This window comes from Numida meleagris, chromosome 13 (assembly GCF_002078875.1).
Source record: "Numida meleagris isolate 19003 breed g44 Domestic line chromosome 13, NumMel1.0, whole genome shotgun sequence".
NCBI classification, from domain to species: Eukaryota; Metazoa; Chordata; class Aves; order Galliformes; family Numididae; genus Numida; species Numida meleagris.
This window is the reverse complement of record NC_034421.1, coordinates 6,041,026-6,064,229: the sequence shown is the minus strand read 5'-3', so window position 1 is coordinate 6,064,229 and position 23,204 is coordinate 6,041,026. Positions and strand designations below refer to the sequence as shown.

General features: G+C 46.8%; 1 protein-coding gene across 4 annotated transcripts in view; it reads right to left on the bottom strand.

Annotated features, from left to right (window-relative positions):
- The window catches only part of LMF1 (lipase maturation factor 1), a 187,931-nt gene that overhangs the window by 145,476 nt on the left and 19,251 nt on the right, over positions 1-23,204 (bottom strand). Inside the window, exon 3 of one of the 4 annotated variants that reach the window (XM_021411270.1) lies at positions 20,372-20,382. The exons of 1 other annotated variant lie outside the window; for it this stretch is intronic. In XM_021411270.1, coding sequence (XP_021266945.1) covers positions 20,372-20,382 — 11 coding nt within the window. Of the gene's footprint in view, positions 1-18,514; positions 18,605-20,316; positions 20,336-20,371; positions 20,383-23,204 lie in introns of those variants that run through there. 2 more of the 4 variants (XM_021411273.1, XM_021411271.1) reach the window with 2 other exon arrangements.

The window sequence follows — 23,204 nt, the reverse complement described above, 5'->3', positions numbered from 1 at the left end:
CCATGCACGTGGATGCGTCCCAGGCAGTGAAACTCCAGCTCCAGGCAGCCACAGCAACCTGCATCCCCTGTGCTACAGCAAAACACTGCAGAGCAATAAGAACCCCTTCATTCTGTAGTCGCTCTCCTCCCCCCAAAAAATCCCAAGTGCAAAGGACGCTGACCTCAGAAGCCCGTCTTAATCTGGACGGAGAAGGGAGGAGAGATGATTAAAAAAGGAAGAAATCAGTCCACCAGAGTTCTAAAGAAAAGACAATGAGGAAAGAAAATGATTTATTGCTTCTCAGTCTGGTGGTGCCTTTCACTTAAAGACCTCAGAACAAAGAGTGAGCTCTCCCGGCCGCTCATCCCCCGGGGTCTCTTCTCAGAGCCGTGACAGCCTGGGCTCAGAGGGCTGAAGAACAGCCCTGGGGCATCTTGTCCTGGGCGATGCAGACAGCCCTGCTCCTGCCCCAGGACACGCTGCAAACACCCCAAACCCAAGGAGTGCACCAGCACCCCACAGCCAAACTCTGCCCCATTCATTTCTGAGAACATCACAACATGTATGAAGTGTTTCAGAAGGATCGCTTGCTTGCCAGAGATTGCAGACTAGGGATGCTTCACGTTTCTGCAGCCAACAGAAGAGTTTCTAATGTTGTTGGAAGATTTGGAAAAATGTTATCAATAACTTTTGTTCTTAAAAGTATAAACCACACAGAAAAAAAAAATTTAGCATAAAAACTTTTAAAAGCTTCCAAGTGCTCTCCAGGGTAGTCATTAGAAACTACTTAGGTAACAGGAGGGTGATAACAGTGAGTTAATGCAGCGTTAAATTAGCCCTCCTTCCATGCAGAACTTTAAGTGACAGAGGAATCAGTTGGGAAGATTTTTATTTTATTTTTTAAATAATGAAGTTAATGGATTTCCTGTTTTTAGCTCTGTGGGCGGCTGTCATTTTGAGGGATCCGTATATACTGTATTTAATTACTCTGTCTTAAAGTAACAAAAATACTTTCATGTGTTCCTGTGAACCCAACGGCACCAGCACCTTCCAGGCACGGCCACCGAGGCAAGGAGAACACCCAGCACTGCCCGGCAGTGAGGGGCCTTCTCTCACCTCCTGCAGCCGGGGATTCTCCCCACTTTGCTCTAACACAATATTTATTACAAGCAGGGGGAATGATGGGCAGCAAGAGATCTGAGCAAAGATCAGAGGGATTTAAGCTGAGCGCAAAGACAGAGGGGGAAAGAAAGCTGGGCATCTCACAAAGCATGAGCCACACAGAGAACTTTGTAAATCAAATGGGAAGGGATGGAAGGGATTGAGTGTGAAACGAGATGCCAAAGAACAGAGCTGGAACAGCAGTAGAACAAAAGGAGAGGCCAGGAACAGTCAGAGTTACTACACACGTTCCAGTTCTGTGACTGGAAAAGCCTGAAATCCATCATGCAGAAGATACTGAAACCCAGGAAGCAAGGGTGCTCATCTCTAGTGCTTATCTCTTCCAGAATAAGTTCATTCTTACTGTGCTTTTCCTACTCACTTTGCATCAAGAAAGCCTCGATATGAAGTAGAAAGCCAGCAGTTTCCACTCTCAAGCAACCTGTTGAACACATTTTATTTGTTCTCTATATGGACAGGACCCCTGCAGTACTGTGCCATGTGCCTGTAGAGCTGAACTGCTAAAAACAGGTGTCTGTTGGGTGTTAAATCTATCTTCAGGCTGCTTTGGCAGCTTAAGAAACCATTAGCAGCTGTTAACATGGTTAGCATGGCAACATAGGAGCCTAACAGCTCAACCAGCCTGCTTTCTTCACCATTTCAAAACTATCATTTCCCGCTTGTACACTTCAAGCTAGAGCAAATTAAAACCAATACCATGAAAGCACCTGGCAACCACTTTTGCTAGCAGACATAAAGCAAGTCTTGAAATAAAAGTGTATTAGACAAACCTTTCCTGTTGTATCATGCGAGGTTCCCTTAAAAGCTCACATCTTAGCCTTGTGTGAGCACATGTTCCAACACCAGCGTTCATATGAGATGACAAATATCCACCGAGGGATGACTCTCTCATCCAGCTTCCCTGTCAGCTTGAATTAGATCTCTCATTTAAGATTTCTAGAGAGCATACAGCCTTTAAAATACCAAGTAGGAAATATAACCTCAGTATCAAGCCCACTAGCCTCAAACCAGAGCCACCCATCTCAACACACGTCTTCTCAACAGAAAGAAGTGAGAAGACTGTGGATAGCTTATAGCCAGCTTCTGGGTTGAACAGAAAACGCAATCTCGGTGCAGGAGATGAAAGTCAGCTCCTGCTGGTAAGAGGAAAGGAGAACACAATGGCACCGCACGTTGGTTCCCTATGGGCTGTTCTTACTGCTGCACAGGCCAGAGACAGTGGCCATGGTCGAGGTACCCCCAGTGGGGCAACCAATGCCTCCCCACCCAACCCACCACCAGATGCCTGCAGACCTCAGGTTTGCTGCTCACACAGCCCTCCTCCTACCAACAACGAGCATCTAACCCAGCAGCAGCGCTTGAGCCACCAGGAGGGGAAGGACCAAAGGGTCCATCTCCTTTGGCAGCAATAAAGTCCAGGAACTACTTGAACCCACACGTGGGGCTTTGTTTCATTCCTTCAGCATCTTTTACACTCGAGACCTTCAAAGGCCAAACCAAAAATCAACACAAAACAACACTGGACACTATTTGTACAAGACTGCATGACAAAAATCACTGCGATATCTCTAATATGAATTTTCTGATTCTAACAGAGGATATGCTTTGTTCAGAGTGAAGCCTATTTCGGGGGGTTACAGCTAGATAAGAAAACAAATATTGCTGCATCGTTTAGGACATCCCCTCAGTTCCAGTGAAAGAAAAGGGACTCTCCATTCAGCAACATCACTCTGAAGTAACTCAACTAATGAAACCCCAGTGATGTAAAGCTGCTGTAATTCAGGAATGGTTTGATCCAGGCATTTTTCAACATGAAGAGCTCAGAAGAAGCCAAAATGACTAATGGGACCTCAACACCCACAGCTTTAACCTCGAAGAACAAAGGAAGAAAGAGGGAGCAGGAGGAAGGAAGACCAAACGTGGCCCTCAGGAAATCAAAAAGCTGCTTTCAAAACCCATCTGACTTTAAAAAGATCTGATGGAGACGTAGGAGGAAGCAGCAGTTTTTTAGCAATTACGGGACAAGTGCCAAAAAGTCAACGGTGTTAGGAAGTTGTTCTCTCCCCGCACAGTACAAAGGGATGAGCAAATACATAAACAAAGAGAAATGCTGATGTCCAGAGACCCGAACTATGAGCCAAGCTTTCTGAGTGCCGAAATCGCACTGTTGACACAAAGAAAGAGGTGAACTAGATCAGCAATCACTGAACCCAGTGCTGGAACAGCTAAGCTGACATACAGGACATCGAAAATTATAAACAATAAAAGAAACCAGAAATGCTTCAACATAATTCTTTCCAGCCACAGCAACGCTTGCACTGTGGATCTGTAAGGGATCGAGCAGAGCTGCCTCTACCCAAAAGCCGCCACTTTCAGCTTCAACAGAGAAAAGCAAATCAAAACACGACAGGCCCAAAGCCAAATTTCAAATGATGACCTCTCCTCCATCCCACAGAAAGTTACAGGAATTCTCTGCCTCAATCAAATCACCCATCAGTCTTCACCAGGATACACCGTGGGGAAATAAATAACTGCAGGAGCCTGAGGATCTCGGGTCATTTCTTTGGGCTCTTTTCTCAGCCTGTCAGTATTTGACTTTGGCCCTGAGATGTAGGTGCACAGCATCCACCCAGAGACACTTCCATGGGCATCAAGCATCAGTGTGAAGAAGCTTGGCTCACTACTGACAAAATAACAGGAATCGGTGCTCAATTATAAGATACATTTGAAACACAATTTCTGACATCAGCTGATAAAAATGGTAAATGTAAGTCAGGTTTCTGTTGATTAACAGCCAGGTGTGGCATTCATTAAGGGTTGCCCTTAATAACAAGCCATTACGTTTCCTTGCAACACGTACCGACACTGTTAAACTCAGAGATCTCAGACATTGGAAAGAGTCAGAGACAAGCACCCTCATTAATGGAGCCAGCACCTGCTAGCATCACTGCAGATTCCATTTTTAGGAATAAGCAACTTTCAGCACCGTAAGAAAACAAAAAGACAAAGCAACACAAGGCATGGTTACTTATTTTGACAGCTGCGGTTTCACTGTTTTAACTGCGTACGATGATTCTAAAGGAAACCCTGAAATGTATTTGGTAAAAGTACTAAAGCCTTGCTGAGCACAGCCCGGCTCTGAGCAGGGGCTGGGAGGCCCCAGGTGCAGGCTGTGGGGATGGGGACATGGTGTGAGCCCCGGGGCCACCAGGAAGGTGACACGGAGCCCCTGGCTTGGTGGGGAGTCAGCACTGGGTAACCACAGCATCAGGCATCCCACTGCCAGCAAACAGGTGCCACCAACCTGGCTGGAGCAGCGCAGCCACAGCAATGGCTTCATCTTTTTTTTTTTTTTAATTATTAATTTATTTTAAAGAAATACAAGATCCTATGATAAGGGCTCACTGCATGCCCAGGAGGGAGCCAGAGCTTGCGGGGACCACCACGGCCACTGTGCTGCCATCACAAGGGAAGGGAGTGGGGGGCAGGGGCTGGGGTAGAGCACAGAGGAACCCGGTGAGGGAAGGGAAGGAGAAAAGCTTGGCAAAGCATAGGCTGCCCCAGGGCCCTGCAGCCCTCTGCTCTGCCAGCCTTCCCTCGCATGCTCCTCCAAGCAGCTGGCGAGCCCACATTCACCTGGGACTGGAGCAGGTGCACTCAAGACCTGAGCTGTCACACTCAACTGTCAGGAGAATAATTTGATGGGAGACGTATCAAGGGAGCGATCAAGAAAATCTTGGAAAGGAAATTAAAGCATGTATGTTCTCACAATCTCACAATTACAATCCACTTCAAACTCGTGCTAGCTGAAATCTGTATTTACCCAAGGCAAAGTAACTGTGTAATTGCACTTCTCAGAAGCGACTGCAAGACTAAACACGTGTTACAGGCGCTGCAGGAACTGCTGGTCCTCCACTGCTGCTTCAGGACATCCATTGGCTCAGCTCACCTCCCTTCCTCTACCCTTCCATCAGTGCAGTATGTGGCTTCATACCCTTCCAGCTTTCCATTATCATGAGTGAGAATGCAGCCTCCCAGCTGGCACAGCTGGTTGTGATCCCAGCATGCAGCCTCGGACCTGAAGGACCACTCCTGACCCCACTTCTCCAAGTGCCACGGGCTTTCCCTCAGCCACAGCATCTCAGCAGTTGTCACTATCCCAGTGACACCTGAAATCCCACCGAGGTGACTAGGTGCAGTGTGTTACATTAGCAATCAGATATGCCAGGCAATGCTGGAACACGGCAGCAGCAAAGCCTCATCACCTGCCCACAAGTCACAGGCAGTGGCAGCACCAGCAGGTTCAGAACTGCAGGGCTCTTGGTTTCTTGTTTTCTGCCCCATCCATCAAATCAATTTCCCTTGGCAGGGAATTAAGCACACTAATTATTTCTGTCCCTAGTATTCCACCCCCTCCAGCTACAGCATCCGGACAACTGTTGCCACTACATCCGCAGGGCAGGAGAGAGCTATGGAGGAATCCTGAAACTCCTGACACAGTTACATTATGAAGCAATAGCTAATGTTTTAAGCTTTACTGTTCTATTCTTAATCACGGTTACATCCCATAGTCAGTAACAAAACAGCAATAAAAGACAACCCTAAACCCAGCCCCATCTTCCCTGTCCTCTAGCCAAAAGATCATAAAAAAAACCCACAACAAAAACAAACAGAAACCAGCCACCACCACCACTCTCACAGGATGCAATCTTGCTTTTCAAACTTTCCAACAATTTAGCTGGCAAGGCTTTTTTTCCCCCCCCAGGAATGCATTTTTCAAGTCATTAGCCCCTTCCCTACTTCATGCAGCTCTCCACAATCATTCACTCCTCATCCTCTCTGCTACAAACACAATCTATTGCACAGTAAGTTTTTTTAGGGGTTTTTAGACCACGGATTTTGCTCCATTTGTAACCGCAAACTACAACTATAGGAGCATGAAAGCAGCTCACCCAAACTGACAGCTATGCTTTAACCAACACTTGTTTGGTGCGAAAACCAAGCAGCGCTGGGAGCAAGGGGTTTGCACGGACAATGTATTGGCAAAGATATCCCAGTGCCCACACAACTTCTGATCACGGTTATCCCAGCTAAACAACGTTCTTGCTCCTCTAACAAACGGCACAGCACAGCCACCTAATGAAGCACATGGGGCTGGGCACTCCTGCACACATCCACCTACTGCCAGCCATAGACCAAGGTCCTTCTCCAGCCCAGCTGCACACATCACAAAGCCTTCCTGTTTAAAGGAGAGGAGAAAAGTAACATGTTTTGCTGCAAATATCACCATTCGTCAAGTTCTGCTGAGAAGCTGCCATCTGGAAGGATGCCGAGCTTTAACGATAACGTCACACCACGTGCAGCAAGATTTTCCTTTCGCCCCTTGCCATGGCGAGCCGTGATGCTGCTGCCTGCAGCCTGGGTGGTGAATTTCCCATGCGGGTGACATCAGATTCACTCACGAGGATATTCTGTAGCCTATAATTAGAATTTTTGCTTCTAATTTGAAGAAAAAGCTTTTTTTTTTTTTTTTTTTGATTTTTATATAAACCACCGAAATCAACCACATTAAAAAAAAAATCGCACAGGATAGTGACAACTGATATTAAACAGCTATTCACATATGTCCCAATACCACAAGACTCATACACACGCTCAGCTCTCCCTGCTGTAGGAAATCCAAATGACTTCAGTGCATAAAATGAAACATATGAATTAATCATTGCTTTTTCTGCCCTCAATCCACAACGTTATTAATTCAGGCTGCAAATACACGTGCTCCAGAACAAAGAGTAACTCAACAAGGGACTGCGTAGCTCATAAGCATTCAGCAACGTGAAGCCAACGTGGAAATGCAAAATAGCAGGTCCTGCTTAGAGAGTTACCACTGAAATGCTCATCAGTGCTCCAGCAAAGCAGGGCAAAACATCCTGCTTAAATGCTGACGTTACAACTGAATGGAAACACCTCTAAGAGAGATGCTCGAAGGATGCGTTTTCTTTATGAACAGAAGTCATTACCCACTCCTTGATGTGAACCTTCAGTCATTAAGGAGGGACTCGTCAGTAAAGCTGAGGACTGGAGCTTCCTAAGTGGAAACATCTGGGAAGGCAGCCCCAGCACAAGGAAAGCTTACTGCAGTGATTTATCACGCACCTGAGGCTCTGGTGTGCTCACACCAATAAGTCCCTGGATGTAAGGGAGGAAAAAAAAAAAAGTTTTATTTAAAAATCATTTGAAACACAGTAAGCAAACCAAGAGCAATTCTAATGCATCTGCATTATTTGTCAAAGTAATGACGCTATAAAACAGCCAATGCTACATGTGGTAGCATTTAAAAAAAGATGGTTTACACAAGAAGTTATTTTGCTCTTAATAGATGCAGCACTACTCAGTGGACAAGAAAGCCCTTTAAAGAGATCAACAGCTTTTTAGCATGACACCATGCATCACTGTAAAGAGCTATCAGAGAGAGGATAAGTACAGACCGCGAAGATTAAACTTTTTAAAACCTCTGCAAATGTGGAAGTGAAGAGCCCCGCAGCAGTTAGATATGCATTTACACCTATGGAATGAGAAACATTTTGCATTTAGCACGACACAGTGAGTTATTTCTAAAGTAAAAATAAAATAAAAATTCCCATCTCTTTTGAGAGGATGAGGCTTCCATTCATGGACTTTGCTTGTTTCCCAGGACAAGTGCTCCCACCTGGCACAGGGCTCAGGAGCAGAGGGGCACTGCTCTGCAGGATGGATGCGGGTCCCAGGGAATGGGAGCACCTGTGGCTGGTGCCAGGAGGGGCTGAGCACAGCGAGCTCCAGATATGCACTACACCTGTCTGGACACAGCTGGTGGAGCTCAAGGGGCTGCAGAGCCCTCCTGCAGCATCAGCCAGACCCTCCTCCAACAGATGCATGCTTAAAGCACAGATATTATATATAGACTTTTGCAGTTATCCTCGGTTGGTGGAGTCATCTGCAAAGCAGGGTGCAACAAAACCGTGCCACTGCGCACAGCTCCTGCGGGCAGCAGCAGCCCCACAGGGCAGCCCAGGAGGCACTGAAATGTCCCAGCCACCGCTGCTGCTGCACGTCCCAGCAGCTTTATATCCGCTGCTGCCCCAGGGCCCCAGCAGCACGCTGACTATTTTGGCTTCCTTGCGTGCACCGCCAAGGACGCAAAACTGAAAAACCCACGATTTCCAAGTACAGCTCCAGCAATAAAAGAAGCTGCTGGTAACCAAGGATTTAGAAGTGAAATAAAACACTCAAGAAAGATATCCGTGTACGGGCTAATTTTCAAACCAGAAAGTGCTGACCCTTGGAGAGTGACATGTGTCGTGAGTTTAATTTCATTTGACTTTCAAGTCACAAAGGAGAAGTTCAAAACGCTGTTTGTAGCCGTAAGTTAGAGTTAAAAGGTATTTAAAAATATATATATGTACACTGATTTCTTCTGGATATAAATCCAAAAGGTAAGGTTGCGCAACATCAGTACTCCATATTTAATAATAACAAACAGATGGGAAAATATCATAATAAATTACTATAACTGTCCAAGCTGTGTGCCAGAATGTCTTGGCCAAATTCCCCTGCTTAACCATCTATATACCATTTTCACTGCGCAGATCTCAGAGGACTCCATACTCCTGTAGACTTAAATACACGCATCAAGCCACTTTCTTTAAAATAATAATAATAAAAACACTTGGAGCTTCACTACAGAGCTGACAACATTGCAAAATGCAAGCAAGGCTTTACCAGAGCCGTGCCACATCACCGCACGCAGGCAGCTGCAGGACAGATCACAAGCCCAGCACCCTGTGAGAAACTCCCAGAAACGTGCATTTATCTCTGCTCTGAGGTTTGGTTCACTCCTGTGTCAGGGGAATGTTTTGAAGCCCAAACGTTAAAGCCCAAATGATGCTTCAGATGGGACCTCACCCGCTGTGCGGTACGGACGCAGGCAAGACAGCTCTTCACATTGAAAATCCTCCAACCCCCTTCCCAAGGGCTCAACAACCAACGCAGCTGTGAATCCTAGAGCCTCGTAGGACAAAGAGCTCCGTGACATGCCCAGAGATACACAGCAGTGTGGGAATCAGCGTGGAGCAACGCAGCCCTGGGCAGAGCTGAGCACCGCGGACACAGAGAGATGCAGAAGAATCCCGCTCTGCCAGTGCCTTGGGATGCAGCCTCACACATTCCTATGTAAATGTCACTTCTTATTTTTTTCTGAAGCCTGAATTTAAAGCCTTCTTCTCTCCTTTGGATGTTAGCTGTTTGAAAAGCTGAGTAAGCCATAGGAGCCAGAGCAGGTCACACTAAGTAAAGAGCCACACAAAGAAAGATGCAATGCATTCACTCATCCAACAGCAAGTGGCATGACTCCACCGATGGATGCCCCGTCCCTGGAGATGCCCAAGGTCATGCTGGATGGGGCTCTGGGCAGCCTGAGCTGGTGGGGGGCACCTAGCCCACAGGAGATGGTTGGCCTGGCAGTTAATGTCCCTTTCCTACCCAACCATTCTGTGATTCTATGCCTTCACAGCTTAGCAAAGGGCACAGCCCCAGCTCCACGCTGTCCCCTTGGGCCCATCCCATGCCTCCCTGGGTTGGACACCCAGCACAGATGGGCAGAGCCAACTGCACTGAGGCTCCTCCAGATTTACACCTGGAATCTGGCCCTCACATTTACCAAACTGTAGAGAACACCCCATCAGTGTGCACCCCAGTGACAACTGGTGGTGACAAACAACAGCTGGCAGCTCCCAGCACAGGCAGCATCACACAGGGAAGCTATCTGTGCCAGGAGCTCCAAAATACCAGGTTTGCCTCAGTCAGCAGCAACAAAGGACAGGAACTGCTCCTCCCCCTTGGTCTCCAGCCTTCATCTCTTACTTTGCTCATCGTGCCTTTCCCCAGCGGAGCCATCCTGACATTCCTATTCTGCACCCAGCCTGCTCATTGCTTATTATTGCACAGATTATTTTTCGCCCCTTCTTTTGGGGATTCCATCTCCTCCCTGAGAAACACTCATAATAAACAGTAAATCAAGAAGTAACCTCACACCTCCCCACCGCCACTACCTGCCCCTCTAAAACCCAGAGCTGTTTAGTCTAGTTTTAATGGTGGTTTTATCACCCAACAGCCCCAAAGCACAGGACAGAAATCCAAGCCTCCCAACTAAAATGCTATTCTAGGCACGGTACCTTACCCAAACAGCAATCGCTTGCTCTTCAGCAGCAGCTTTACATGTGGATCCGGAAGCACCTTGGGGAAAGCCTTATCCCCATTTTATGTAAAGAGAAAAAGAATGCAGAAGTTGAGGTCAGCACACGATACAGAACACGTACCAGGTGCCACTGGCAGTGGGGTGCAGGCCGTGGTCATCCCCAGCACCAACACAGCCCACTGCCCCCCAGGGAGGGGACTTTGGGTCTTGGATCCTTTATGAAGGGGACAGGAGATGCTCCAGTTCTTTGCAAGATGCTAAAGCACAGCATCCCCATCCACAGCCCTTCTCAGCGCCAGAACCCACCTAGGTTTTGCGACCAGTTTCCTCAAAATGTGAGGTTTTTCACCGAGACAACTCAGGCAACTTTGGCACGCACACAGGCACTCCACCACAAATGGAGACGAAAATACAGGAGAGCAGCAATAGAAGCGCCAGCTGTTCTGAGCTGAGGCACAAGAGCCAAGGTACTGCCAACACTGCAGAGCTGGAAGCTGTGAGGTGGGACTGACTTTGAAATCCCCACACTTATCTCTTTTGACTAACATACAATATGTACCTTGGCTCGTGCTCGCTTCCTATGTACGACTGGGAAGAGGATGGCTTCACACTGCGGTTTCACCCAGTTTAGAAACGGAAGAGAAACCCATGAGAAAATTATTTCGCTAGACTAAAAATAAATAAATCCTTTTTCTTTTCCTCTTCTGAAGAGTTTAAGGGAATATGGTGGATGTGATCAGGAGGTGGTCAGAAGTATGCAGCTAGGTGGCATTCTCCTTAAAAAAAAAAAGTTTAATCCCACAAATTTTACAAAGATTCAAGTTTATAGCTACCCATGGTCATTATTATATGTTTTCTACCCACAAATCAGTTTGCTCAGCAAGGGACAAGGTAAGGAAATGCAGTTGCTAATAAGCCTAAGGATTAGATCTCAGGTTTTGAGATGCTGTACAGTTCCATCTTACCTTGCATACACAAGCACACTTTTTGCCCTAAATGGAATTGACTTCTACATTTCTACACACTGTCACTCTGCACTACGAATTATTTTTTTTTAAATTAAAAGGCAAGACAAAAATATTAACTTAATTTTCCTGATCCAGAAATCCATTCAAACCACTGCATTCCCATGGAAAATTTCCATTGCAAGGAAACAGCGTTCTCAGACAAAGGAGCCTTAACAACAAATCCTTAGGCAGCTCCTTTCATGTGGTCACTCACTTTTGCACCAGTTTCTGCAAAGACAGCAAGGAGTGACAGTCTGTTCCTGCCACGGTGAGATGAAGGGCTCCAGCACTTCAGAGGGAGATCAAACTTGACCTCTGTCTCTCATTTCAATACCCAACGCCAGTACTTCCAATAGTCCTTATACGTGGTGCGAATGTAGGAAACGCAATAAACATCAGAACAGTTTTGCAAAGAAACACACAGCATAAATACGTAGCTTCATTAGCACTCAGCTTAGCACTGAGCACTTCATTAGCACCACTGAGCAGCCAAATAAATACCCTTAAAAGAAAAAAAAAGAAGAACATAGTCCTCCTCCCTTTAAGAAAAAGGGAAACAAAAGGAACGGACCAGAGCACACGAGGACGCGTGTCCTGAAACCAGCCCTCTGTTTTATTGGTCAGGTCACTGGATTCAACCGGGTTTTAAGGCTTTGCTAAAAAAGTTCCTACCAGCTACAAATGGGCAGGAATACTGAAAAGCTCTTCCTCCTTCAGAAATGCCATTTCCATTTCAATGCTGTCAGAGGCCCCTCCACATCTGTGGTCATGCACTTGGGATTTTGCAGAGACACTCAGGAGACGCTGCAGTTTTGCTGATGATTCTCAAGAGTAAGTTTTTTTTAGAGCCTATGACATTTAAAAAAGACAAAAGATCCACACTACTTAATCCAACCCCAACTACAGTGCATTTCTGGCCAAATATTCCCAATAGAAAGCAACCAAAATCTATGGAATTCCAATAAAAGTACCAAACTCCAAAATCAAATCCAGAATAAAGGATCAAGAAGAACCCAGCAGAATTAGGCTCCTTACAGAGGGAGCAAGATTTAGGGCCCTGCTCTCGCTGACCCTTCTCACAGGTCCTCACACAGCTTCATTCCCAGCCCTGAGACACCAAATCCCAAGACCTCAATCCTTCAATTTGCAATCCTGCCATATACCTGGGGAACAGCCGCCCAGGGCCAAACCATCCCCAATGAGAATAGTGCTCAAAAAACTTTCATTCGGAGCTATAATCATCCTCTATAAATTACTGCCATAAAACTTTCAGGTGGTGTAGATCAGGTCAGAGAAAGGGCACTTGAATGGTTAACCAGACACAGATAAATCAGGTGTATGTTAGAAATGACAGCGTGATTAATGAAAAAATAAAAACGCCAGCAGTCCCTTGGATGTCCTTTAGTTTATTATTATTATTATTATTCAGGGATTATTCTGAACATCAAGGTTTATTTAACTTCAGAGAAAGACAGAAAAATAAAAATAAAGCTTGTCCTGCCCTGCCAGGCTCAATCTTCTGATGAAGGCATGCCTTGAAGACAGCTCTGCCCATCTCCCATCCTCCCGCCATCAAACGCTTGGCAATACTGCAATGAGTTTCAGTAGTTTCGTGCTGGGAGGTGTCGGCTGCTGAAGCCAGCAGTGTCATGGAGCTAACCTGCTGTTTTCCCTGGATTCTCCCCAACTTGTCCTTCTCGCTAAAAAACTGGAAAACTTCACTATCTCCCATCTTTCAGGTACATTCTATTTTAAGTTGGCCACTTGGCTTGGCCTCACTTCTTTCTAACAAGTAAAACCCAGAAGACGGACTACGCTTGGGGCTGTCCTGACTCTTAACATTTGTGACAACTGGCAAATACTGCAAGGAAAACAAGACAGCCATTAGCCCAGGTCAGCAGCAGGGAACAGAGCGGCTCGGACACTGTAACACGCAGGTGAGCACTACAGCCAGAAAGAAGGCACTGCTCAGGAGCAGAAAAAGCATCAGTAAACCACAATGAGGCAAGGACAAAACAAAGCTGAGGTTCTCTGCCATCACCTAAGCTCTTAAAGAAACCCCATTTCAAACAGTTGTCAGAGTTCTGTTGTTTTAAAAACAGAGCAAAAGGAAAAATAATCCCATAGCGAAGTGTTTACAAGAACAATTTTTGTGGCTGTGGTGTGAGGTTAGCCTTGCTGGAATACTTTGCTCCAGTTTTGCAAAGGCAAAATTCACAATTTTGTTCAATTAAATAGAAGCATCCGAAAGGAGGAGAAGGGAGGCCTCCTGGCAGCGGGTGCAACTGCTGCAGCCTCTCACTCCCCCACAGCTTGAGCAAAGTCAGGGTGCTCCCTCCTGCCCCGTTACCTTTCCAGAACCCATCTGTGCTGCAGGATGCAGATGACAGCCCTGCACCATGGGTCCCCGTTGCTGCCGGGTCAGTCCTGAAGGCGAGCAGAGCGGTGCAGCAGCCGGACCAGCGGAGCTCTGCTGAGCGATGCACGGAGCTGAGCGCTGAGGTCATTAGCATTCCCAGGGGCTTTTCCAAGGGAGTAGGGAATTAATCACACTTGCCCGGCCACACTCCAACTGGGTAATTACATTTGACCTCCCTAAGCCCCCCAAACAAGTGGATATTGTGTTCAGGTTACCCTGTTTAACGCGCTGCCCACGTGCATTATGAGGCCATGCTAACCCTCACCCGAGCGGTGGGAGGCTGTCAGCGGTGGGCAGCACTTCCCTCACCTGTTGTGAGCTTGGAACAGGCCTGGGATCCTTTGGCAAAGGAAATGCCTTCCTATTACACAAACAAGTAGCAATCAATCCGAGCTGGAATGTTTGGACATCAGTCAAATCCTCCTCAAAAATGCTGAGCGGGATCAGAGCCAGTGCTATTGTTCAGATGCACCTCACCAGCTAAAAGCTCCATTTGAGCTAAACACAAGCAGCATAGGCTCTGAAGTAGGAGGCAGGTCTCTCAGCTACACCACAATACAGTCATTAAGTACAGACAACGTTTTCCCAAACTGTGGTGGACAAGGATCCAACTTCTCTGCTTTAATATGGGAGAAAGTTTCATTTAACTCAACCTTGGCAATGTACTACGGCAAGAGCTGCCTCAAGGAGAGCCCCGCTCAGCACCCAAACCCAACTTCACTTTTCCTAAGGAAAATCTCTGCCTGCAGAAAGCATTTCTGTTTGTTTCCTTTTCATTAAAGCTGGGACAAAAGTCAGCCACAAGAGCTGCGGAGAAGCAATCTGCTTCGGGAAAGGGCTTCCCAGTTTCTGCAAGACCAGCGTTCCCATTCCACCCACTTACATTCCTGTATCAAGAGAAAATAAAATCACATCCGCGGGCCGGCACTGCTTACACAGGTCGGCATCCAGGCAACACGGCAAACTGCTGGGAGAGAATTACTCGCGCAGAGAAATCGTGCTTGGAGAAGTTACACACTCGTTCCAGCATCGCCATTTACATCAGTCCTTGTTAAGGAGTGTTTTATCCCTTAAAATCATTTGCATAATTGCCGCAATCAAAGGCAGTACTTCACAGTAATGACTTTAATGGCAGATTTTTCCTTAAACATCCTTTTTAAAGAGGTGCCTCCCCAGGTTGGTGCACCCACATGCTGGAGAAGCAAAGGCAGGAGGTGATGCTCGGGAAATGGAGGAGGGCTGAGCCGCTTTTTGCTCCATGCTTTGTTTAGAGATTGCTTTTTGATGCCTGGAATGTGTCTCACACCAAAATCTCTGTCATTTAAACAGCAATCTAGTGCATACATGGGAAATGTCCCATTTTTTTTTGTTCATTTTGACCATATATAATCCTGATATGGGGGAATCTAGCTCCTTTCCATGCTAAAAGGCTAAACTAAGGTCTTCTAAGTGCGTCCATGTCTCACTCTCTTTGCCTTCCCTGACTACGTGTTAACAACAAAAAGTTACAGAAATACAAAGCTTGTCGAGCTTCATTCAATGCATACAGCAGTGGCTCCTGGTTACCAAGGATGTGCCGTGAACAAGAGCACAGCCACTGCAGCAGGCAGGCAACACAAACCCACCAGTAAAACATTCAGTGCAGATTACAAATCGTGCACTATTTCATGCTGTCAGGTCAGTAGTTGCTGACATCCACAGAGACAAGACACCCCACCAAAAAGATGCTACGAAAAGAATTGGAAGTCCTTTCTCCAAAGACACTGTGGTTTTCAGGGGGAGGCACTGCAGGAACCCGGATGAGCAAAGCAGCACAGGGGTGCAGGGGAACGTGCACAAAGGTGACAGCTGCTCAGCATTTCGTATAGCATGGGACTTGCTGCAGCAACTTTAACAAGCTGCTTCAGCTGAAGCAGGAGCCCTGCCTGCTATTCTCAGCTGCACAGACACATCAACCCAAGAATACTCAGACAATAGCTGCAGAGCTTTGGTAGCACGTAAATGTCTATTTAAAACAGGCAAGCACCACTGGCCCAGCTTGGAAAACGAAGCCCAGACCTGGAGCTTATGCAATGGCTCCAAGGGGAAACCAGCAGCAGAAGCCAGCAGGGTTCCACTCTTGCTCCCATGTGCTGTCCCAAGGTGCGTGCCTTCTGCATTACCCACTTCAATCCCCAGCACCACGGATGGATGCTCTGCACATGAAGCTCTCCGGGGGCCCCAGAGCATCCCAGCTCCAACCCTCACGCATGGACCCAGGGGGAGGACTCCTGCTTAATTGAGGTTCCCAAACGAGAGAGGCCCGGATGAAGGCACACTGCCCTTTAATGCAGGTCTAATTACATTAAAACAAAACGCTTTCGTGAACACGGAGAAAGGCTGGGGAGAGAATCAGACAAGCTATAAATTAAAGCAGAGGATATGAATACCATGCAGGCTGCAGTGTTAGGGTTAACGTGGGTCTGGAAACAGTTTAGGGAAAACCTGGTGTGACTAGGGGCCAGCTCTGAGTTTAGTTGCTTTGGGCTAATCGTTTCCTTCAGGCAGGCTACTCCAGCACACTAATAGGTTTTAATAAAAACTTCCAATTGGGCCAGTAAACCCCTCATTAAGCTGTTTTTAAAGCATGAATTTAAGAGCGGCGAGGGTAAAAGGTCACGAGGAGTATTTAATTCACAACGGCTGGCAAAAGGTGCTGTTGTGATTGAAAACACCAGAGTTCAAGTGTCCAGGGCCACATAAACATCCGACTCTGTCACTAGACCTGGTTAAGTGACAGCTTGAAAAATAGATTTAATAAGACAGAGAGAAAAGTTTCCCACTCTTACACGAGAAATAGGAACAGCAGATCACGGTAATGGCCAGGAACAGGAACAGTCGCTAAGCCGGCCCTCGCCTCGCAGCAGGGAAGGACGAGGAACTGCACCGCAGCTATCTGGGAGCCCGACACGCTGCCAATCCCCAAGGCTCAGCAGGGCCTCGTGCTGCCACCAAGCCAAGCTCTCCAGGAATACCAGGGAGTCTTCTGCATCCCTGTAAGTTCTCTCAGCGTGATGCTCGGGTCATCTCAGCCCCACCAGCAAGCACTGCAGATGGGTCCGCAGGCACAAGCGGTTCAGCCCACACTTACCCATCTTCATACACTGTAAGCTACGTTTTAGACTTGCACAAGCAAGGTTTGACCCAAGTTCTCCCAACTCTCATTTTCCTCTGCAGCCACTGCTCTGCTCACCATACAGTCTAACTCACATGGAAACTTCACCCCTTCCTTGGAAACGCACGCTCACAAAGGAGCAGCATCTCAATCTCACACTGCGAGAGCCAGAACCCCAGCTGTGCACTCTAACATTTCATTTCATGTCAATGCACATCTAAAATTCAAGATCCCTGAAGACCTTTTAAAAGAAAATTCTCTTCGGAACAATTTGCATTGAAGTACAGAGTGAGGATTTAACAAGTAATGGAGAATTACATACACTCCGCTCTCAACTTTTTATTCTACTTCTAATCAAAACACACTTCAGCTTAAATTCTGAGATAATAGATGCCACATAAAATTTGGGAGCAGGCAGAGATATGGACTAAATTATTTGCTTATTCCATGTTTAGAGATGACAGAAAAAACTTGGAGTTTAATTCAATGCTCAGAGAACCTCTAATTGTTTTCTCTCCACATCAAAATTAACAAGATATTTTACTGCAAGAGGAAGAAAGCTCTTATTTTTAAAATATGCTTTCAATTCCAGCCATACAGTTGGCCTCCATAGAGTGTAGAAGCGAGGCTCTCTGGAACCATCCCCAAGGAAACATTTGCTTTGGCTCCGAATAGGACACTTTTGTGCATCAAGAGTCAAATAAGATCAGCTGTTTCCCAATCCTTTCCGTTTAATGAGCCCATTGATAGCCCAAAGGTAAACAGGCACATTTCTGACTTTTTTGGATGTTCATTACTGGGAATTCAGACTGCTGCTCTGAGAGGTATCTGATGACCGCAGACACGGCGATGTGGAGTCAGAGTCTCCCCAAATGGTTGCATCACTTTCCCACACTACACCTGGATTTCTGCTCTGTGGGGAGACACGGCTGTCTGCAACAGACTATGAGATCTCTGCAGCCCTTCTGCAGCTCTGCTCTCCACTGGTATCTCACAGCACCGCTGCAGCACCTCAAATGCGTCACGCCATCAAGCTGTCTTCTGACTATCTGGAGTTACTTAGTGCAATAAGAAGGCAGAACAAAGAAAGAGGGCAAGAAACCCCATACAGGAGCATCACCTTATTCAAAGCCTCTGTGAGAGCAGAGATGATAAATCACTGCACAAAACCCAGCCCGCATGCTGAAAAACCTGATACCTGATCCTCAGGGCATCTCAGAGAGAAGCACCACCAGGAACTCCTGCTCCAGAAGAGCACATCCTAGCTCAGAAGGGGCCAGAAGCAGCCATGCTGTCAGCACCGCAGGCCCGCTGAAACAGCTTTAGTCTCATCCTACGCCAGAAGAAAAGATGCCCTTAATTTTAATGAGGATAGCAAAGACCTTAAGAAGGATAACAAGCTGTCCTTGCTAGCTGTAATGCAGTGGAAAGCGCAGTAATGACAGCAGAGCAGCAGGGTCCCACACTGCAGCAAGTGAGGGTTTGCTCAAATACAACAGCTATAGGCACAGAAACAAAGGGAAGAAGCTACTCACCTTCAGAAAGCCTCAAGAACGGAGAGATCTCCATAGAATACCTTTGCCTCCACTGCCAACCCTTAAATGAGGTCTGGAAAGGGGTGGATCTTGGCTCCATCTCTTATCAGTCACTCAGGTACATTGCATGCACCTGAGCTCCCCTGGGTTGGCCCTGCCTTCCCACCAGGTGCTCAATCACTGCTTCAAGCTGTGACTCAGCATTTCCACTACACTGGTTCTCCAGCAGGTCTCTAGGTTCTGCAGCCTTCATCCAGAGCCACACCTGGCTCTGAGGATGAGATTTAGGCTGAGGATGGTGCTGCCATAGCAGCCCTGCTGTGCTGGAGCAGCCTACAGGCAGCATCTCCACCTGTTCTTGAGGCTTCTGCAGCCCCAGCTCAGCAAGGAAGGTCCAAAGCATCTCTGAGCACTGCAGCCAGCAAGCAGTCCGTGCTTAGCCTCCAGAGCACTGCTTTACAGAGGACAGTAAGAGAAAGGGCCACTCCTACCTCCTGGCCAGGAGCATCACCCACCTGAGTAGCACCTGCCCATGGGGAGAGACCCCATGCAGAACCAGCACGTGCTCACTGAAACGTGCTGTGCTGCACCTGAAGTCAAATGCAGAATCACAACAAAGAAAGCCAAGAAATTCCTGCAGCTCAGCTAATTTCAGGCCAGCTCTAAACCTCAGGCTGGCACCCACTCCAGGTCCCCAGTGCAGAGCACATCTCAGAAGCAAACAGCCCAGCACGGCTGGTGCTCCATGCTGAGAAACCTCCAGCACAGCTCCTTGCAGCCCATTCCCCAAGTGAGGCGTGTTTTTAATAACTGTTACCTGACAGCAGTAAGAGCAAAGAGCAGAACCTGTGGCAATACCAGTTGATCCCATTTGGCCTAACAGCTTGTTGTTATTTCCAGACTCTGAAGTTCTTTAAAATTCATAGGGACAGCCTGCAGTTTTAATAGAGGCTACCAAAATCCATCCTAAGATGTATCGAAAAAAAGCATACTTCCTGGAGGGGAATAGGAAACAGTCAGCATTTACAAAGATCTCTCCAGGAATTTTTATTTATTTATTTATTTATTTTAAGATCCTGCTTTGAAGTAGATGCTACCAAAGATGAAGGCTTCCAGAGCTCAGCAATATTTAATGTCCTTCTACAGCAATGGATGGCAGTGTTGTTGTTACAACTATATTATAACAAAAATATTGTGGTTTTCCTGTATTCTAACAAAAAGTAGCTCAAGATTTACATCTCATTCATCTCACTCAGAAATAGTCCTTAAGCCAAAAACAAGGAAGGGAGAAACCCTACTGCGTACAAAGGGCTTCAGTACCCCTCATAGGGTGGCTCTCCAGTCAGGACACAAAGAAGGGACAAAAACACAAAACGCCACTCGGGAAAGGCAGCTTTTCTACAACCACTGGGGAAAGCAGGAAACATACAGAAGAGAAATAACTTGGGTTAAAACTACAACGGGTGCCCTCGCTAACTCAATAGAAGTACGGATTCATATGGCAAAGTCCAGCTAGTTAAAATATCCACACCAATTTGGAGTGATTAGCTAAAATACACAGAGGGGAGAGCAATTCTCCATACTCTCCTGCTTCTCCATTTGGTGAAGCATCACCTCACTGGTACACACAGATGGTAAGTGCACTTAAAACTTGTTAACACAACCATTCTGAGCAAGGAGAAGGATGCAAATCCCTCAAGGGGATACAAGAAGAAAAAAATAACAGGCAGAGAATAAAAACAATCTTAAATGTAAATGTTTGACAGAGGGAGAAAGAGAAAGTTTAAGTAAAAACTACATACCCACAAATGCACCAATAAATTATTACTGCAGTTTTCTCTGTTTTTATTCACTTACCAAAGGAATACCTGCAAAACAAAATGGAGAAAAAGCAAAAATAATTAAAAACTCAGTTGATCGCTCATAGGGACTTCATGCCTCATATTACTTTGAGTTCAAACTTCACACAGCTTTTGGATTTCAAATCTTCTGCCACGGAGGATGGCTGCAGGCCTGCCCCATGCAACGTGCAGCCCAGGGCACCACGTGGCCAACTGCTTCTCCAGGTGCCCCGCAGCCTGAAACGCCAGCGCAAATTCAACTCCTTTTGTTTTAGAGTCATTAAGCTGTTATTTAGCACTCCTGATTGCATGCCTTTCCGCAAAGACAATCTGTAAAACCTTTCTGAGCAGACACCCCCAAGGAGCAGCCCCTCACCTTGGCTTTGGGGCGATGAGCTGCTCGGAGCGCTGCAGGGCTGCGCATTGCACGGCACAGAGCACACCAGGTGCTTCCAGCAGCAGGCAACCCGGCTGCACCCAAGCTGCAGACAACACGAAGCTCAACACATCGCTGCTGGCAGAAAGATTTTCCTACTGGAAGCGTCCTATTCGGGCCTGCAAACTTTATACCTGCGTACGTCTACCTCGAACAGAGCTGTAACTTTACAAGGCACAGTGAGTTTTAACCTCGTTAACAAACGTGGCTCTTTATAAAGATATCTGTCATTAAGGGCAAGCCAGCTTCACTGCTCTCCACCATAGTTGTGGTGCACCGAAACACAAACTCGCACGAACCATTCTTATTTCTTGGCAGAAGGAAAGAACCCCCCGAGGCTCATTTAAAACACACGCAGACACACACACACACACACACCAAAGGAGGAATTAATAAAATATTGTATTCTTCCGAACCGCACGAAGCTTTCTGACGTGTGTCTGTTGCTGATTACATCAATCCGGGCTCCGGGACTTGCCGTGTGATGACAGGAGAACACTTGCAAATTTATTTCTCTGAAGAAGTTAGCGATGCAAATGGCAAAGAACCGAAAACAAACGGCCAACTCCGAACACTAAGAGCAGCACAGCTTCTTGCAGGGCTTTTCTCCAGGTACAAGCAAGCAGGTATCTAAATGCCCTAGACTTCAGGACGTGGCTTAGAACCAAATGACTGTTTTTCCTTCTCTTCCTTTCTTATACGGAGTAAACAGAAGTGTTTCTTACCAAAAACATGTATTTATCTCATTACCCTGTGGCCCTGAAGTTTGAAACGTCACCAAGTGATAATAACAAGTGAAAATACGGATTTGATTGAGAGTTTGGGAGAATGTCCACGCAGTGACTTTGGACCTGCGTATTGTTAACGCCAGAAGTTTTGCAAATTCAAAGTACGTTCCGTTCATATTTTCTAAATCAAAGGAAAGCGTGATGCCATTCCTGTTCTCTGGTGGGAGAAACACTGTTAATTAGCCACGATTCGTCATTAGAGACAAATCTCATGTCACACTTGGAGAGACTGTAAATATCAGCTGGGAATCATAAACACCATCAAATACTTGGGTTAAGTTCTTTTCATCACATTGTCATGCTGATTAATTCTAGCTCTAGTATAGGTCTGGAGTTCCTGGAAAGCAAAACCTCACAGCAAAGCGTGGTTTGAACTGTCCCCACCAACACATCCTCCAGCTCCTGCAGCACGGAGCGAGCCAGGCCTGCAGGCAGCCCACATGGAATGGAACCGCAGAGCCACGCCGCAGCAGCAGAGCCATTGTGCCCCTTCAGGGTGCAACTGCTGCTGCAGGGCACAACTCACCCCATCTTCTGTGCAGCTACGTCCTCTTTTCCGCATGCAAAGCAGGCAGGATGGTGGCTTCTATTTGCTCAAGGAGAATGAAAAATGGATAGGATACATCTACCAGTAACTCCCCACTCTCTGCTCACCTGTCCCGCAGCTACAAAAGTTGTTTAATGCAAAGAGTTGAGTGGAGCCGGAACTGCAAATCGTGACAAAATCCTGCATGGAGCCTACTAATAAACAGTATTAAAACAGACAGATAATTCACATTTCCCAACATGTACCAGGAAAATGCATCCCTATTTACAACCAAAAAGCCATCCCTGCCCGCTGCTCGTACCCCAGCAGTGCCAGCCCCACAGGGCCCGTCCAACCAAAGGGATTTCCACAGGCAGGATAATTCACGGCTGCATCCCCAGCCTGCAGCTGGTGTTAACAGCTTCTCTCACTGCTCTCCACAGAGAACATCCTCCACAGAAAGTGAACCCAGATGTCAACTTTCATCTCCATTATGAATCTCTTATTCTCTGGACTGCATGACTTAGGATGGGGGAGAAGGGTTTTTGGGTAGTGCAGAGGCAGCTTCTATTCTCCAGGATACAGCTCCAAAACCTGCTGGCACGATGCTGCCACAGCAGCCCCTCTGCACAAGAGAAGCCAGGTAGAGGCTACAGAAGTGGCACTGCTTCTCTGTGAGGGACAGAACGTGACAATGCTGTCCCCACGTCCCCGGTGCTGCTCAGGCATGGGAGGTGGCAGCAGTGATAACAGAGATCCGACAGAGCTCAGAGCTTCCTTGCAAAGTTTCAGTGAGAAGGAACATCGGAGGAGCACCTGCCACAAGTCCATACATTGCATTAGGGGAGAAAAAAGGGAAAGTTACAGAACCCACTGCTACTATCCCACACGTGGCACTCCTAAAGGTGATGGGCTTATGTGCCTGAAAGCGTGCTAGGTGAGTCACAATGCACCCAGCAAAATGAAGCTATGAACACTTCAGGACAAAAACCATCTTTTCTCTCTATATTTTTATATATATACACACACACAGTGCCTTGCACTTGGGAATCCATTTCTCCAGGGCGCTGCCTCCAAGCAAAGCAGTTGGCAAGCATCA